The sequence below is a fragment of the Solanum tuberosum genome, unplaced genomic scaffold (genome assembly GCF_000226075.1).
Source record: "Solanum tuberosum cultivar DM 1-3 516 R44 unplaced genomic scaffold, SolTub_3.0 scf00017, whole genome shotgun sequence".
In the NCBI taxonomy this organism is placed as follows: Eukaryota; Viridiplantae; Streptophyta; class Magnoliopsida; order Solanales; family Solanaceae; genus Solanum; species Solanum tuberosum.
In genome coordinates, this window is record NW_006238943.1 from 1,706,550 (window position 1) to 1,724,243 (window position 17,694).

At 33.4% G+C, this 17,694-nt stretch overlaps 2 protein-coding genes across 5 annotated transcripts; one reads left to right on the plus strand and one right to left on the minus strand.

Moving 5' to 3' along the window:
- The first annotated feature begins 1,261 nt into the window (after window positions 1–1,261).
- On the plus strand, window positions 1,262–6,404 carry LOC102587003 (alcohol dehydrogenase-like). Its single transcript, XM_006340205.2, has 7 exons — window positions 1,262–1,413; window positions 1,551–1,693; window positions 1,849–1,886; window positions 2,403–2,805; window positions 3,375–3,608; window positions 5,521–5,679; window positions 6,136–6,404. Exons 1-7 carry the CDS (start codon window positions 1,377–1,379, stop codon window positions 6,244–6,246), a joined length of 1,125 nt encoding a protein of 374 aa, XP_006340267.1. The 5' UTR covers window positions 1,262–1,376; the 3' UTR covers window positions 6,247–6,404.
- LOC102586430 (myb-related protein 3R-1-like) lies at window positions 5,689–17,445 on the minus strand. 4 transcript variants are annotated; one of them, XM_006340204.2, is made up of 13 exons: window positions 17,327–17,445; window positions 14,513–14,707; window positions 13,628–13,676; window positions 12,862–12,919; window positions 11,880–11,974; window positions 11,428–11,531; window positions 10,699–10,827; window positions 8,885–10,571; window positions 8,252–8,571; window positions 7,970–8,084; window positions 7,628–7,831; window positions 6,873–7,040; window positions 5,689–6,129 (listed from the first exon to the last, which is right to left on the minus strand). In XM_006340204.2, the coding sequence occupies exons 2-12, from the start codon at window positions 14,620–14,622 to the stop codon at window positions 6,912–6,914; spliced, it is 3,000 nt and encodes a 999-aa protein (XP_006340266.1). In that variant the 5' UTR covers window positions 14,623–14,707; window positions 17,327–17,445; the 3' UTR covers window positions 5,689–6,129; window positions 6,873–6,911. The 4 variants fall into 4 exon arrangements, with proteins under 4 accessions (XP_006340266.1, XP_015170959.1, XP_006340265.1 ...); XM_015315473.1 differs by lacking the exon at window positions 5,689–6,129 and adding an exon at window positions 6,501–6,753; XM_006340203.2 differs by lacking the exon at window positions 5,689–6,129 and having other exon boundaries at window positions 6,501–7,040.
- Between the last annotated feature and the right edge of the window lie 249 nt (window positions 17,446–17,694).

The window sequence follows — 17,694 nt, forward strand, 5'->3', positions numbered from 1 at the left end:
AGGGTCAAAAATTAAATAACAAAAGTTCTTTTTAAAAAGGGGAAAATATTGTTCCATGTGAGATTTGAACACGTGAGCACTGACTCATTAAAGATGTCGAAACATACATTCAAGACATCTTAAAACCACTAGGCTATATAACAACCTATTATGTCAAGGGTGTCCAAAATATGTTATTTAATCACTTCGTATATACTTTTACTTGTATATGCAATATTTTTTTCCAACGAAAGGTGTCCAATTGGACACCCTGGCATACATGTGCCTACGCCATTGTGGGGGTGGGGGGAGGTCTACCTGAAAATGAGACAGAAATGAATGCAAGACTTCGAAAGCTTGCAAGGCTTGAAGCTCATAAATGGATGATTTGAGATCCGTGGGGGGGGGGGGGGTATGAATGATAGTACAGTAATAATAGTACTATTGTATTCACATGTTGTCCATGGTGTCGTTTAAAATCATTGTTAGGTAATGATGAAGAGATTCACTTTGTATAACGACTAATTTGGTGTGATCACGTCATTATCTTAATATCTTATTCTCATTTCGTCTTCATTTATTATTTAATAAATTATATTTTAACTTATTTTTTACTCTACTTTTTCATAGTAGTTTTATCTCATAACCTAATTTTCTCGTAGGTTTATCATCCAAATTATGAAGTGTGACATAAACAACGGAGAACGATGTGTGTTATCCAAATATTGTATTCATTAAAATAATATAGTACTATATAATACAATACAGTATAACACGATACATTATGAATATATATATATATATATATATGATTTTTTTGATTATTAACGACTTCTAATTAAGAATGTTGTAGTATTATAACAATTACTAGATTAAAGTTCAAATTTCTTATTTATTAATTACACAACAACACAAAATCAATTGACCATATTCTATATTGAAAATCAAATACTAAATAATTGAGTAACATTTCGTGACGAAATTAAATAGTTCACTGTATAATTAATATATATATTACAAATTCACTTGTAGAAATTATATCAAAATTTTATACTATAGTATAATTTAAGACACTAATATAAAACTATAGCTAAGATATGTGAGACCAAGGTGGATCCTTTACTATATTCATCTACATAGCTAAGATATATATGTAGATGAATTTACTTTATTGTGGTCCAATAATTAATAACATAGAAATAAATATAATATGATCCAATATATATACAATATATATATATGTGTGTGATTTATAAAAAATCATATTTTTTCATGCCAAAAAATAAAATTTCCAACTTTATAACGTGACTTACATGTTGTTGTTTTTTCTATAAATCACTGCTTGAAACAATTTTATCTTCTCCATATTATTATATCTCGTTTTCGACTTCACCATAATGAATTCAAGCAATCACAGAGTCATTACATGCAAAGGTGAGATTTTAATTTCTCTCTACATGTGTATTATGAATTAAATAAAAAAAATACTAGAAACTTTCTTGTCTGACGATCAAGTCATGAATATAATGATTTCAAATAATGAAGTTAGAAATTTCGTTAAATAAATGCAGGTGCAGTAGTATGGAAGTCTGGAGATGAATTGAAAATAGAAGAAATAGAAGTCGATCCACCAAAATCAACAGAAGTTAGAATTAAAATGATTTATGCTAGTTTATGTGGTACTGATGTTCTTTGTTGCAATGGCTTTCCAAAGGTATATATGGAAATTTCTTTGAAATTATATTTTTTATCGCGAAATAATTAAAAATCGCTATTAATTTCATTTAATCATCAATAACTATAAATTAAAAATTTTAGCGATAAATTTCATAGCTAATAACTATCTGATCTATTGTTGATGATTCTCAGCCTTTGTTCCCTCGCATTCCTGGACATGAAGGAGTTGGGTAAGAATAATTGATTTCTCTCATATATATATTTTTAAATTTAGAAAAATATAAAAGTTCATTGAAATTGCAATAAATAATATATATTTGAACTTAAAATTCTAAAAATACAATCATTTCAATACTAAATTTCATGAAGATTGAATCATAAAAGTTTAAATTTCGAATCTAATTTTCCGTATTTGCTACCATTTTTGAAAATAAGAAAATGATGGACGTGGAATTAGACAAGGTGTATTATGTGTGAAAGCTACTTTAGACAATATCATAAATTTAACGATTCAAGTCGCTAGTGATATTGTTCGTTTTAGGCCTCAGTCCGCACGACTTTGAAAAACGTCATTAGGGTGTAAAGACATGCTTACTTATATGCACAACATCTCTCAAGTCTCATGTATTTAGCCGCTATGAAACTTCTTATCCTAAACAGAGATGTAACAATAATTATATTTTTTTAAACTTAATTTCGTCTATATTTCTTATATATGAAACTTTTTTTTGTTTTTTTTTTCGCAGCGCGATAGAAAGTGTGGGAGAAAGTGTAAAAGATTTGAAAGAAGGAGACATAGTGATGCCACATTTCTTAGGAGAATGTGGAGATTGTCCCAATTGCAAGTCCAAAAGATCCAATTTATGCCATAAATACCCTTTAAATTTTAGTGGATTATTGTTGGATGGAACATCAAGAATGTCCATTAATGGTCAAAAAATTTATCACCATGTTAGTTGTTCAACATTATCAGAGTACATAGTTCTTGATGAAAACTATGTTATTAAGGTTGATCCTAGGTTACCAATTGAACATGTTCCTTTTTTATGTTGTGCATTTACAACTGGTTTTGGAGCAACATGGAAAGATGTTAACATTGAAAAAGGTTCAACTGTTGCTGTCCTTGGTCTTGGAGGTGTTGGACTTGGTGTAAGTACATTCGATAGAACTAACGTTTAATGGTCATTTTTTAATAAAAAAATATTGATTCATATGAATTTTCTGAAGTTTCAACTATGGAGGCAAAAGATTAGTTAGTTACATGTTTTGTGAATGTTATTAGTACATTCAATGTTGTTTATTGGCCGGTTCAGTTTAGTTATCATTGCATAGAAATTTTCTAAAATTTCACATATGAAATTTGATATTTTATGATGATGACCATTTTTTCAATTATGAGTGTAAGTACATGTGATAGAAATAGCATTCAGTGATCACTTTTCAATCTTATAATTAAGAAATAGTCATTATTATAAAGTTTCATTTTTCACAATTGAATATTGAGGACATGAAATCCTCACACTAGTGAAATTCAAAAGTTTATGATGTATAACGAGTAACGATTATTTTTTAATATACAGAAATTGAAAAGTGATAATTATTTATGAAGTTTACATGTATATATCAATTTATTTATAAGTCGATTTGATTTTCTATTATCTAATGCTATAGAAATATTATTTACTGATCACTTTTCAATCTCGTCTTTAAAAATACAGGTGGTAGAAGGAGCTAGACAAAAAGAAGCAGCCAAAATAATTGGGATGGATATACATGAAATGAAAATTGAAAAAGCAAAGATTTATGGAATTACTGATTTTATAAATATTTCTGAAAAATCAATTTCAGAATTAATTAAAGATGCTACTGGTGGACTTGGTGTTGACTACTTTTTTGAGTGTACAGATGTGCCTCAACTCACTATCAATGAAGCCATTCAATCAACTAGAATGGTATGTTTGAGTATATCTCGACTAATTTAATATTTACTTTGATAATTATATGTACAAGCATATATACATATTTTTCAAGTAGCATCGTCAATTTTTATGTTATTTTTATTTGCTTTTTGCGTTTTATATCATATGACATTACTACGTATAACATGATCATGCTTGTATTGTTTTCTATCTTCTTCTTCTTTTTGGTAAGGGATAGTTCATAGTAATATTATTTTTAAGATGGTGTTAAAGATTTCAATTTAACAATATATAGAAAGAGAGAAGTAAATACTTGTGTCAAACCAACAAGACGAATATCGTAATATTAGAATGATATGAATTTCTAAAAAAAATAATCAAAATCACACATTTTTCAAGTAACATCATCATTCTTTATGTTATATATGTTTACTTTTTGCGTTTATATCATATGACATGACTTCATATAATATGATCAAGCTTGTATTGTTGTCTATCTTTTTTTTTGGGAATGGATAATTCATAGTAATACTATTTTTAAGGTGGTGTTAAAAATTTCAGTTCAACATTATATGGAAAGGGTTTAGTAAATACTTGTGTCAAACCAACAAGACGAATATCGTAATATGATATGAATTTCTAAAAAAATAAATCAAAAATCACACATTTTTCAAGTAACATCATCATTCTTTATGTTATTTCTATTTACTTTTTACGTTTTATATCATATGACATTACTTCGTATAGCATGATCAAGCTTGTATTCATGTTCTCTATCTTCTTCTTTTTTTTGTAAAGAATATTTTATACTAATACTATTTTTACTTTATCTATTTACTTTTTGTGTTTTATCTATTTACTTTTTTTTGTTCTCTGTCTATTTACTTTTTGCGTTTTATATCATATGACATTACTTCGTATAGCATGATCAAGCTTGTATTGTTCTCTATCCTTTTTTTTGGGTAAAGAATATTTTATAGTAATACTATTTTTAAGGTGGTGTTAAAGATTTCAGTTCAACAGTAGAAAGAGAAGAGTAAATACTTGTGTCAAACCACCAAGATGAAATTGTAATACTAGAATGATATAAATTTCTAAAAAAAATCAAAATCATCACATTTCATCCCCCCCCCCCCCCCCCANNTTCCACCCCCCCCCCCCCCTCTTAGTGAATATATTCATCACGTCAATCATAAATATTCTATCACAATTTTGTGTTTTCCTTAAGTGAGATAGTTATACGAGCTTACCCGATATTTACTATGATAATTACATGTACAAGAGCACACACACTAGTTGAGCGGCATCATTCTTTATGTTATCTCCATTTGCCTTTTGTGTTTTATATCACATGACACTACTTCATATTACGTTATCAAGTTTGTATTGCTCTCTACCTTCTTCTTCTTTTTTTGGTAATGGTTAATTTATAGTTATACTATTTTAAGGTGGTGTTAAAGATTTCAATTCAACAGTATATGGAAAGAGAGAAGTAAATATTTGTGTCAAAGATGAATATCGTAATTCTAGAATGGTATAAATTTCTAAAATCAAAAATCGTTACAAATCCCCCCCCCCCCCCCCCCCCCCCCCCCAAATATATCAACCCCCTCTCTCAGTGAATATATTTGTCACGTCTATCATAAATATTCCATCACAATTTTCTGTTTTCCTTAAGTGAGGTAGGTATACAAGCTTACTTGATATTTACTATGATAATTACATGTACAAGTGCACACACACTAGTCAAGCAGCATCATTTTTTATGTTATCTCTATTTATTGTTTGCGTCTTATATCACATGACACTACTTCGTATGACGTCCATATAGTGTATAACTTACCTTTTCAATATTTACAAAAAAAAATTGTTTTTATATCCCATTTTTTGTAGTTACTTTATTAAAATAGCTATGTTTTTTGTGTGACTTGAAAAAATTTATTAGGGTTATGGAACAGTGATAGTGCTTGGAGCTGGACTTGTGTTAGATTGGCAAATGAGTTATGTCCCACTCATGTTTGGTAGAACACTCAAAGGATCAATCTATGGTGGCATTAGAACTCACACAGATCTTCCATCTATAATTGATAAATGCATTAGCAAGGTACATTATTTCAGTATATGTTGTTCGGACTTTTTAAAAATACCGTCATACTCTTGTTTGGTCTTTTAAAAATACCTTACTTTTGAAGTATCTAAGACACCCCCGATAACACTTTTGAAAAGTCTGAGTAACATCCAACTTATATATATCTACACCAAATTTGTAAGATTATTAGTTAGAGGACATTATGAATATGAGTTTTAACATGTAACCTCAATCAAGAATATTTTGAATTTGAAAAAAGAAAGATATATTACGTTCAAATTTCACACTGAACTTTTGATATATGCATCCTAGTACTAATCCAAGGGAGGAGGATATTCAAAAAAAGAAAACGAAAATGAAATTTTTTCTATTTTTCTAGTTAGAATGGATTGGTCGTACCTGTCCCTATCCAATCAATAATGGCTTATGACTGACTCGCTATTCACTCGATGTCCGGGTTATTTTCTGCAGGAGATCAAACTAGATGAATTATTGACTCATGAAGTTTCATTCAATGATGTAAACAAGGCATTTGAGTACTTGAAAGAACCAAATTGTGTGAAGGTTCTTATCAAGTTTTGAGCTATTCAAATATGCTTTACTATATAGTTTATTTTCCTTCTATGTAACAATAAAAAAATTTAGCAATAAGGATATGAAGTTATGAAATGTGGAACATAATCAAGCTTGTATTGTTCTTCTGTCTTTTTTTGGTAATGGATATATTCATAGTTGTACTATTTCAAGATGGTGTTAAAGATTTCAATTCAACAATGTATATAGAAAGGGAGAAGTAAATACTCGCGTTAAGCCAACAAGGCGGAGAGAAACAAATGTGAGACAAATGTCTTGCATTCATTTGGTTGGTGCAAATGCAACCAACGAGTACGAACAAGTTTTTTCCTTTGTAGTTATTTCAACATATCAGAAACATGACAATCACAATAACAACTACGTCTTAGTCTCAAACAAGTTGAACTTCACCAATCTTAATCCAACATGTGAACTACAAAAGCTCATAATCTCACCAACTTACTGAAAGAATCTACACAGCTTTCTATTCTCCCCTTTTTTACACTAGCATGCTTCCTGCAAAATGAAGCTCAAAGAGGAGGGAATGTACTATTGGCTTCCGCATTTAGCAAAGGGGAATTAAGCATTACGCTTAATGGATGAATATAATCTAATATGTTCCGACAAACAAGTACCTTCGAGGGAAGAAAACTTGTCTATCCTAAAGGGACTTGCTATCTGCAACATTTCAACAGGTAGGAGGAAGGACTTGAAACACTGTCGTTGCTGCCAAATTTGGTAGTCGTCTCGTTTCCCTTTCCTGGTGTTCCACATTCACTGAAATCAAGTGTGCGTCTCTCACTCTGCAGAGGAACCAACAGTAGGAAAATCAACAAATGACCATGGCTGTGGAAAGATATATATAACCAGATAAGCAGATTCCGGTTCTTTTTGTCATTCTGCTTCTGTAAATTTGAGACAGAGAAACTTTGGACGAGTTCGGAGTGACATTCGACAGAATTATTACTATACTAGAGACTATGTGAGGCTACACAAGAAAGTATGTTCCTAAGCCATAACTTACAGAAAGCACTAGTCTTTTTCCACATTCTACTCCAAAGTAAAACGGATGTTACTTGAAAAATGACAATTTATATTGCCGCATCGATTATTTCGTTCTAATGAGCAGTGTAGTTTACTTCCAATCAGTTTTCAACATAAGAGTAGAAACAAAAAGAGAAAAGTAGGTGTTTTAAGTGAAAACTGCAAGGTTATTGCTTGAAACATGCCAAAATTAGTATAGGATATAAAGACTAGAGAGAAATGACGAAAAAAAATGTTTTAAACAAAAAATTGCAAGGCTGCTGTATTTAAAAATAACAATATGTGCAAGGATAGATCACTTCGCAAAAAAAGTTTGTAATCATGTTGACATAGGGACAAGACATACCATAGCATTTGAAGGCAGAAGGGTACAATTTTCATCTGCTTTTTGTTCCTTGGAATTCCTTCCCAACAGGATTGTTTCTGGAGTTTCACTTCCCAAGATCTGACGGGCATCTGCAATTGAAGGTGCAGTCTGCTCATTTAATTGCTTCATTAACCCAATAGCATCATAGCTTCTGTCACCGGGGCTCATAAGAAACGCAAAATCCTACCAAATAAAGGAAAAACAAACAAATCAAAGCAATATAACATGAGCACAGAAATGCACCATTATCAACAAAAACGAAAAAAGGAGCACTGAACACAAAGATAACTAGTCACTGAGTAGAACACATAATGTATATACCTCAAATGTAAGTCCTGTGTCATATCTTGGGCTAGACATAAGAGAATCCATGAACCATGGAGATTTCCATGCTGAAGGAGATTCAATACTCCTTTTGAAAGGTGTCTCTCCAAAGCTGTAAACCATTAATTAGGTAAATGGATCATAAGAAACAAAGGTGTAGCAAAACTCCTTTTAAGCCAATCATTAGGTAAATGGACTAACAGGTACAAATTTGTGGGAGATAAGTAACAAAAAAAAAGGATAGAAAGCAAAGCAAAACAAACATTGCAGTAATCTTACGTGTTTGAAGTATCAGCACCAAATACATTTTCAGAATTTTCGGTAGTATTCTCCAATGCAGTTGATGTAGTATATTGCATTGATGTGGCTATGACAACACCGCTTTGACGCTTCCCAAGTACGTCAGGAGAGCAAACAACATAGGAGGATGAAACAGTAGCTTGATTCGATGATGCAGCTTCAAGTCGTCTAGCATACTGGTTACCTAAAGCTTTAATACTTAAACTTGTAGCTCTATCACGCTTGGTGAAGAAACGATCAGGAGAGAAAAGCATGTCATTTGAGCTAAGCTCAACCAGAACTCCAGGAGGCTGTTTCACCTGATAACAGGAATGAGAACTCAAAAGTTGTATCTAAGCCCAATTAAGTTTAATGGTTTATTTTGTAAACCACACGGTTCAAATCAGCTGAGAGCAAATTCCAAATACTACTACTTTTGTTTTTTTTCAAATATCAACCATATCATGCCCAAGCACCTACTTAGTATTCCATTTGTGAAACTTGTAAGGATATATTTCTTTACAAAAAATACAATCTGGAATGGAGGTCCTACCTGTCACACATCATCCCATACCCAAAAACAAAAAGAGGTGAAGCCAGAGAAGAAAAATATAATGACAAATTATAACTCACCTTTCCCATTGCATCATTGGCTCCAGCACATTCACTATGGAGCTCTTTATGGTAGTGAGCACCACCACCATCTAATTGCCTCTCTGAATTTCCAATGCTTGAAAGTCCAGTTACTCCATCACCTGTCTCCTTTCTTCCATCCTCTGAGGATGGATGTAGATTTTCTTTGTCTTCAGTAGACGCTTTTTCATTTGCCGACTCATCAAACATGTCATCTATTCGGGGAAATTCTGTAACCATATTAGAGAATGATTCCTGATTGAAATCACATTCAAGCTTTTTCTCACATCTCTTTTCTGATAAAGGCGTCACCAAGTGACGCTGTCGCTTCTTTAATATAGAAGGAGTCCCAGTGAAAGTTTTGGCAGCACTTTTCAATATAACATCTGGACTATCAGCTCTTGATGGTGAGTCCCACAACCTTAATGGAGTAGAGCAGTCCGTAGAAGTCGTCATCAACTGGCGGATGCCAAGAGGGCTATACTCTTGCTGTGTATCTGAACCAGATTGCTTAAGATCACAATACAAGAAGGGTGTATCCAAGCTTGGAAAGCGAGGAGGCTCATAGCATAGAGCTCCTTCATCTTTCTGTTCTTCTAGCCTTGAGGAATCTTTCGTATAATCAGGATGATCTTTCAGGACGGCATTGTCTATGCCATTGTCATTGGAAGGACTGCCAAACTCACTTGGACATATAAAACGATCACATCTACTGCGGAAGGACTCTTGAACTGGGTTCTCAAGCAGAGGATAATGGAACTGATCTGAAGCAATACCAAACACAAGTGATCTATCCTCAGACGAAAAGTGCGAAGGAACAGAAAACTGCTGATGGGTTGAAGCTTCAAAATCATCAAAACTTAAATCATTGCAGTTTTGTGGAGCCATATTTCCTGATTCAGGGATCTGATAGTTTGATGATTGGTAAATTAAAGAATCTGCAGGTTCACCACAGCCATTAACTCCAGTTTCGGACAGAGAGCATTGAGGAATTCCTACCTCAGGGTATTCGATCCTGCTACCATCGAACAATTCATTGGGATTATATGGACCCTCAACTATATTTCCTGCATTAGAAGTTGCTCCAGACTCCATTGCATTTTGCAATGGATTGGTTACCATATCATGGTTTTCATTGCCATTCAAACAGTGCATGTAATGTCCCGAAGATTCCTGAATAAACTCCGTAAAGTCATCCAGATTAAACTGCCAATCTTTCCCTGTGGAATTTCCCCAGTCATGTGAGAACGTATGCTGCTCAAGGGAGTTGTAATCCACAAGTTCACTGGGAACTTTTAGCATTGAACAAGAAACATCCTCAAAAGCTGGGGTATAGTACGTAGGACATGGTGCTGCGCTAGAGCTTGCGTCCTTTTCAGGGATTATTTCCTCCGACATCCTGCCGTTCTCTCTTATATGCACAAATGTGTTGCCCAAGTCACTTGCAGACTGGGGACAGCCAGCAAGAGTTGAATCTTGACTGCATTCCATAAATTCCTCCACTTCTGCTCCTTCTTTGTGAACACTTTCATCTTCACTAGTTTGTTGCAACATCACAGAAGAAGAAGGGATTGATTGGTTCTGATGGTTGACATTAGGGAACTGTGCAAGTAAACCTGATGCTATATATGAGTCCCGTTTCTTTTTGACAGAACTATGCCAGTGATTTTTTATTGCATTGTCTGACCTGAAATTAGCCATAATAGTTTTCACATGTCAACTATAACTTTGAAAGAATACTGAGAATAAGAACTCAAAAGAAAGTCTGGATGGAAACAAGCTCTTATCAGCATAAAATTAACACCTCAAATTACCTTCCAGGCAAATATTTTGATAACTCTGCCCACTTGTTTCCATGAGCTTCGTGGGCACGAATTAGAGTCAATTCCTCCTCTTGCGTCCAAGCTTCTTTATTAATAGCAGGATTCAGATGATTGTGCCATCTGAAAAGATCACTCATAATAATCATTATAACATTCTTAGTCATATAAAGGGGATGAATTTTCAGGAGTGATTTGCAACCTCAATGTTAATGAATCAAAGGAACTAGAAGAAATGTGACACCACAAAATTCCTATTGAGTCAAAGGATACATGTTACTAAGTTATACTTCCTGATAATTTATGAAATAACAAATATTCTTCTACAGAAAGTGGCAGTAGTTATCTGCCTCTAGCATCTCATGCCGTCAGCATGCCTATTTTTAAGTTTTAAGAAACTGGTTGAGTCATAAGCTGAGGAACAACATCTAACCAGTTAGTGAATAAGATTAGATAGGAAGATATCAGTTGCATAGGCTTGAAAAATCTAAGTTCCTTGCAGGAAAGCTGCATAAAGTGAGCTTGTGATGTTAAAAGAGCAGCTAGGAATGAAAAATTCTTATTCGAAGTAAGTGAGAACATAATGTCAGATTAGGAAGTTGGAACCCCACAAGTTTTGACATCTCACTTGCCTAATATATTCTGAGAACTTTGGAACTCTGTCATAGCAGAAGAAAAAAATACATTCATTAGCTTAGATGAACAAAAAATTGGTGTGCTTACCTTTCCCGACATTGTTTTCCAATACGTCCTGCTAACTCTTGTGCAATGGTGGACCATTTTTTGGGGCCATGTATGTTAACTAATCCGATTAGCTTATCATCTTCCTGCGCGTAAGTTGAAAGAGTTAAATTAGCTAATATAAGGACATGGCTGACAAGTTCCTCTGCCTAAAAAACAATGATAGTTTGTGGATAACAATGGTCAAAACATCTGATTATCATTCTCAATTCTGACAATGATTTCACATTTTCTGAAAATAAAACTTATGCATTTGGAAACTACGTGAAAAGTAATACGAATCGTCATTTTCTATAATTAAAATTAAAATATTTAGGAAATGACTTAAGAAAAATCTCAGCTTAACTTTGCAAATACTACAGTGCCATATTAAAAGGGACAAAAGGAGTACTAAGATATGATTCAAACAGGCCAATAGGAATACACGTTTTTACCTCCTTAGACCATGAACCTTTGACAAGTTCGGGATCAAGAACTTTCTGCCACCTATGCAAGCATTGAACATCTGACCGATCCTTAAAACATTCCGCTGCAAGTTAAACTTAAGATTTGGTAAGCACTTAACATTTATCATCTTTAATAGTTGGGCGGGTGTTTGTCAAATAGATTTCTGCTGTAATCGTTGGATGTGACAAAACTCTTCAACTTCAGTTGTAGGTTAACCAATTCAAACGAATCATACAAGTACTAGAAGGAAGACTTTAATGCCTTGAAAAAACACTTCATCCAGAAAAAATATTTCTCCACAAGAGTAGCATGTTCTAGCCCTATTCAGTAACTTCATCCGTATATGGTGTCAGGAGAGATACCCCTGCAACACTTTTCTAATAACGATAATGAAAAGTATGACTAGCTAAATGAGTAGAACGAATAGGGAAAGTTAGCAATGAATAATTGTTGCAGGAGCTGATAGCACCATAGTCTTATAAGCTATTGGTTTCCAACCCACAACTTTTACTGCATCAAGCAAATGTCAAATTTTGACAGTTACAAATATTAAGATGAGCATAGAAAATGTATAATTGCATGTCAAATGGAAGAAAAAATACGGAAGCTTCAAGTTAAATTTATGTTTAAAAAGTATTGTAAAAATGGAAATCCTCCAAAGCAAAGATGGTTTCAGGAAAGGAGGCATTGTTTTTGGGATGATCCTTACAGAAAAGAAAGAGAAATATACTTTTGGGAAGTAGAAAAAAGAAACATAGACAAATCAAATGAAAAATCACTATTTCACTCTAGAACTATGACCAGCTTTTCTCTTTACAAGCAATTCTGGGAGAATTTTGGTTATATATATCGAAGAATTAAATAAACATAACAAGAATCATACAAGTATTAGTCCCTCTAGAAGTATGAGCAATACACCCCTCTTAGAGTGTAAGACATACTAGGTTTAAAGAGGAACAATGTTTTTACCAATTTTTTTCCAGCTTTTCCCCTTAAACTGTTGGACAGCTTGGCGCAAGATTTCATCCTGTAAGGAGATAAGAAGTTTACACTCAGAACAACATAAAAGATTTAAAATGTAAATGTATAATATTGCATTGTCTCTGATAAGTACTTCACCACATTAAAATTTATAGAGAAACTATCAAAAGAATGAAGAGTTCAGACTTGGGTTTGAGAAGTGAAAACCAGAAGTATTACATTAAAAAAACATTACTAAATCCATGACTTTCCAGTTACTAGCCCAAGCATTTTCCAACATGTTTGATTGAGATCACTAATGGAAGGCAGAAAAGAACTAAAAATGACCCAATAAGCCTTGTCAGTGAAACAGTTCCCATACAAACTTAAATGCTATTACAACTATGAAACAAACGGATTAAAATTGCAATAGATTTGTAGACTAATCCATCACATAAATCATTTTATGCAAGAAAAATTCCGAACTTCAATTTGAAGCATAATTAAGTGTCTTCTCCTCGAAGGCACAGACAATAGTTTTAATTGGCTAACAGCGTTCATGCCATGTTAACTAGGAATGCATCACCACCCTCCCCAAAGCAGATAGAGCTAGATTATTTGAATCTTTAACATAACATATAACATTACACATATAAAGGTGGGGGTAAAAACAAGTCCCCAATTAACCCAAAAAAAAATCAAAAGAACATAAAACCAAAAGAAAACCCTGAAACTCATGCACATTTTTCTAGATCATTAGGAAACGCCTGCTTACCTCTTCGGGAGTCCAGTGACTGGAACGTCTCTTAGGACCACTCGTCCTCCTGAAACATTAGCAGGACTAATAAAAAATCCGAAGCTTTTGGGAAGTTCAAAATGATAACTCAAATGATGTGAACATGATAGTCCTCTCAAATCTCACAATCAAGTATAACTTTCAATTCAATTCATTCCCATGGAAAGTACAGAACAAAGTTAATTTGATCCTTAAAGTAAGGATAGGTGGACATGGGGCCATACTGTGGAAAAGAAAGAGATTACTATATGTAGTTCCATAAATTGAACATTAAGAACTTATATCACATTTGCTATTGGTGTGACACGGAAAACTTTTCATTATTTCTTTTCTTCTGTTCCCCTTTTTTCTACTTGTTTTCGTGCAGTTTGTATATTTATAACTACTAGCTACGTATTAAAAGCTAAAGAATCCAATGTAACTTGACTAAACCTGAACAGACCTTATATATTCTTGTCCATGTACTACTGACGGGGATGCACCAGGCAGACTAACGGTTTGAGCATTAGACAGCTATTTTTGTCATTGAAAATCATAGATATTATATTATATCTTCCAATATGTTACAGAGGTACTCCAACAATCTTATTACTGCTTCTTCTCCTCCATCCTCACCTACTTTTTTTTCCGATGCATCTCTGATTTCTAACTACCTAGGATAAGTCAAAGAAACCAATGTGACTTAACCAAATCCAACTTGATCTCAGATCAACATCATTTTCATCTTATGTGACATGAATGAACAACCGGATAAAGGATTTGTGTAAATTAGAAGAAAATCTCAATAAGGAAATTATAAAAGCACAAAATGAAACCCAAAAAAAATGAAACAAGAGATGAGATGATGCAGTCTTTGAAAATTACCCATGTAAAGGCCGAGCACTTTGCAGACTACTGATATCATCTGAAGGAGTGTTGCTTGTTTCATCACTTTCCATGGTTGCTTGAGACAAAGGCAAATCTTGATAATCCATCCAAAGGTCGAAAATTCTCTACAAAATGTCTTCCCAAGTACATTATGTGTCACCCCCTATGATGTAAGAGATACTATCTGATCTTCTGAGAAAACATGATGAACTGTTAAAGCACAACAGATAATGTGATGGCTTCTATGGAGCTGATTTGAAAAGCATGGAATAATAGCATCTAAAGCATTATAATGCATTCAATACGAGCTAAATTTTTAGAATGAGTAACCTGGATTACTGCTAAAAATTAAACAAAACAAGGAAAATCCCTAGCACCAAAAAAGTAGTCTATGCAATGGATTTTTGCTCGAAATAACGAACTAAATCCAAAAGATACTGTTAGCGTATATTACGTAAATGTGTAAACATTTTCACGTCAAATTTGTGTAGTTGAAAAATACAAGGCAATATATCAAATACAAGAACATTTTGGAGAAAATTAATGTCCTCTGAGTACTAGTTAAATTTTTAAAATGAACTCTTATAAATTACAACAAAAAGTCAAAGTCAACTAGGAAAACTACTTAATCTCTGGTCTCTACATCAAAATGCAGGCTGCACAAAGGCTTCTTAAGTAACACCAAGCAAGAAACTATGCATCCTGTATCACAGTACCATGTGGATAAAATTTGCATAAATGAAAAATACAAGGCGTAAGTCAGTCGTAAAGAATTTAGCAAAAATTCTGAATCATCTGAGCATTAGTGTGTTAAAACCCCAAATGAGCCGATATTTGATCTAGGACACCAAAAAAAGATAAATTAGTTGATAAACAACTTGAAACCCTCAATTGAAGCTTGACTGCAGAATAGCTTGAATTAGTTTGTTAGTTACCCATTCCTTATTATACTAAACCTTCTTTTCATGGTCCAGAATTTCTTTCAATGTCCCATCCCACCATCCTCTCTACTTTCTTCTAAGGACAACTATGTAGCATGTCATTTAATACAATCCACCACATACGTATAGCCACCCGAAAATGCAACATATGTAATACTTGTTTGAACATCTACATATAAAGCTAGTCTAACATATGTAGTCTTTCTCTTACTCAAGTTTTCAATGTCTGTATCACTCTCTTCACAACCAACCAAATGAAGAATTACACCTAGCACCCTAGGAATTCAAACTGAAACATGTGGAATACCAATCCTCTCTCACAGAAAGCTTTGTGGTAATATGATTTTAGTGAAAACGTGTAATCACTTCTCAACCTCCATGAGTCCTGGCTAGTATCGAAATTACCGAAGCGAAGTTTTCAATACCATACCATCCCCACCCCTACTTCCTATCCCTTTATGTTATTACTCCAAAGTCATCCTCCATCCCCCTCCCCCCCTCTCTCTCCCATGAGTCCAAGTAAACACAATGAGAAAAAGTCACTCGATTCAGACTTAGTGAAAGAAAAACAAGGAACGTATCTTTAGAAGCGATATAATTAGTTAGATAAAGATTTAGCCATAATGGCATGTTTACTTTAGACCTACAATTTTCTAGGGGTCTTCTTTAGTTTATTAGATATTTATATGTCAACAGAAATTGTAGAGAACATCTTGTTTAAGAAACTCAAATTACTGAACTTAGGAACAAAATGGATCCCAAATGAAGCTATATAGAAAGTTAGCATTCCCATAGGTGGCCTTAACTAGCTTGAGATTGAGGCGTAATTGGTGTTGCTGTCATGGTGATTTCCATGTTATGGAAGTATCTTAACTTTGTAACTTAAATCAGATCACTTCACTGGGTATTCTTTAATTCCGGGTTCAATCATCAAATCAAATCAGGCTTCAAGATGCAATTTTTATATGAAACCCGAATTTGGATTTTTTTTCAACAATTCAAGAAAATTCTCAATAACATTTCGAACAAAATGAACAACAACATACCCACTGAAATCCCACAAAGTAGAGTCCCCGGAGGATAAAGTGTATGCACACCCTTACCTCTACCTATTTCCGAAAGACCCTCGAATCAAGTGACATTAGATAAATGAATAAAAAGCATAAAATTTTAACCAATCAACAGCAAACCCAAACCCATACTAAAATCAGATCATTTCAGGTATGATCATCAAATCAATTAGGCTTCAAGATGCATTTTTTATACAAAACCCATTTGATTTTTTTTAACAATTCAAGAAAATCATCTATAACAATTCAAACTAAATGAACAACAACAACATACCCACTGAAATCCCACAAAGTAGAGTCTTGAGAAGATAAAATCTACACAGACCCTTACCTCTACCAGTTTCCTAAAGACCCTCGAATCAAATGACATTAGCTAAATGAAACAAAAGCAGAAAATTTTATCCGACCAACAGAAAACCCATACTAAAATCAGATCATTTCATTCAAGAAATCATCAATAACAATTCAAACTAAATGAACAATAACAGCATACCCACTGAAATCCCACAAAGTAGAGTCTCGAGAGGATAAAGTCTACGCAGACCCTTTCCTCTACCTGTTTCCTAAAGATCCCCGAATCAAAAGACATTAGCTAAATGAAAAAAAAAAGCACAAAATTTTATCCGATCAACAGAAAACCCAAACTAAAATCAGATCATCAAATCAAATTAGGATTCAAGATGCAATTTTTATACAAAACCCATTCAAGATTTGATTTTTTTTCAACAATTCAAGAAAACAACAATTCAAACTTAAACACCAAGATTTTTAAAAAAGATTCAGAAAAAAGTTGTACTAACTGAAATGAGCTTCGAAGCATTCAACCGAATCAGACTGAAATTCCAAGAAATCAATGGTGTGAATGAACTCAGCAAGATCTGCAAATTCTGAAGAATTTGGGGGTATGGGGTGGGGTGGGTGTGAGAGGGGGGTGGGTGAGTGGGGGGTTTATGTATTCAAATTATGACAGAGAATGCTGATGAAGATGAAAAACCCTATGATTAACCGGTTGCCGGTAAATTATTAGTTGACGAGATTATCTCAACCGTTCGATTTATCTATTTTTAGTAACTTTTCAAAAATTTCAAGTTTAACGGTAAGTTTCTACTTGCTACCTGTTTCTACCGGTTCTTTTTTCCTTTTTTTTTCCTTGGTTTTTTTCATAAAT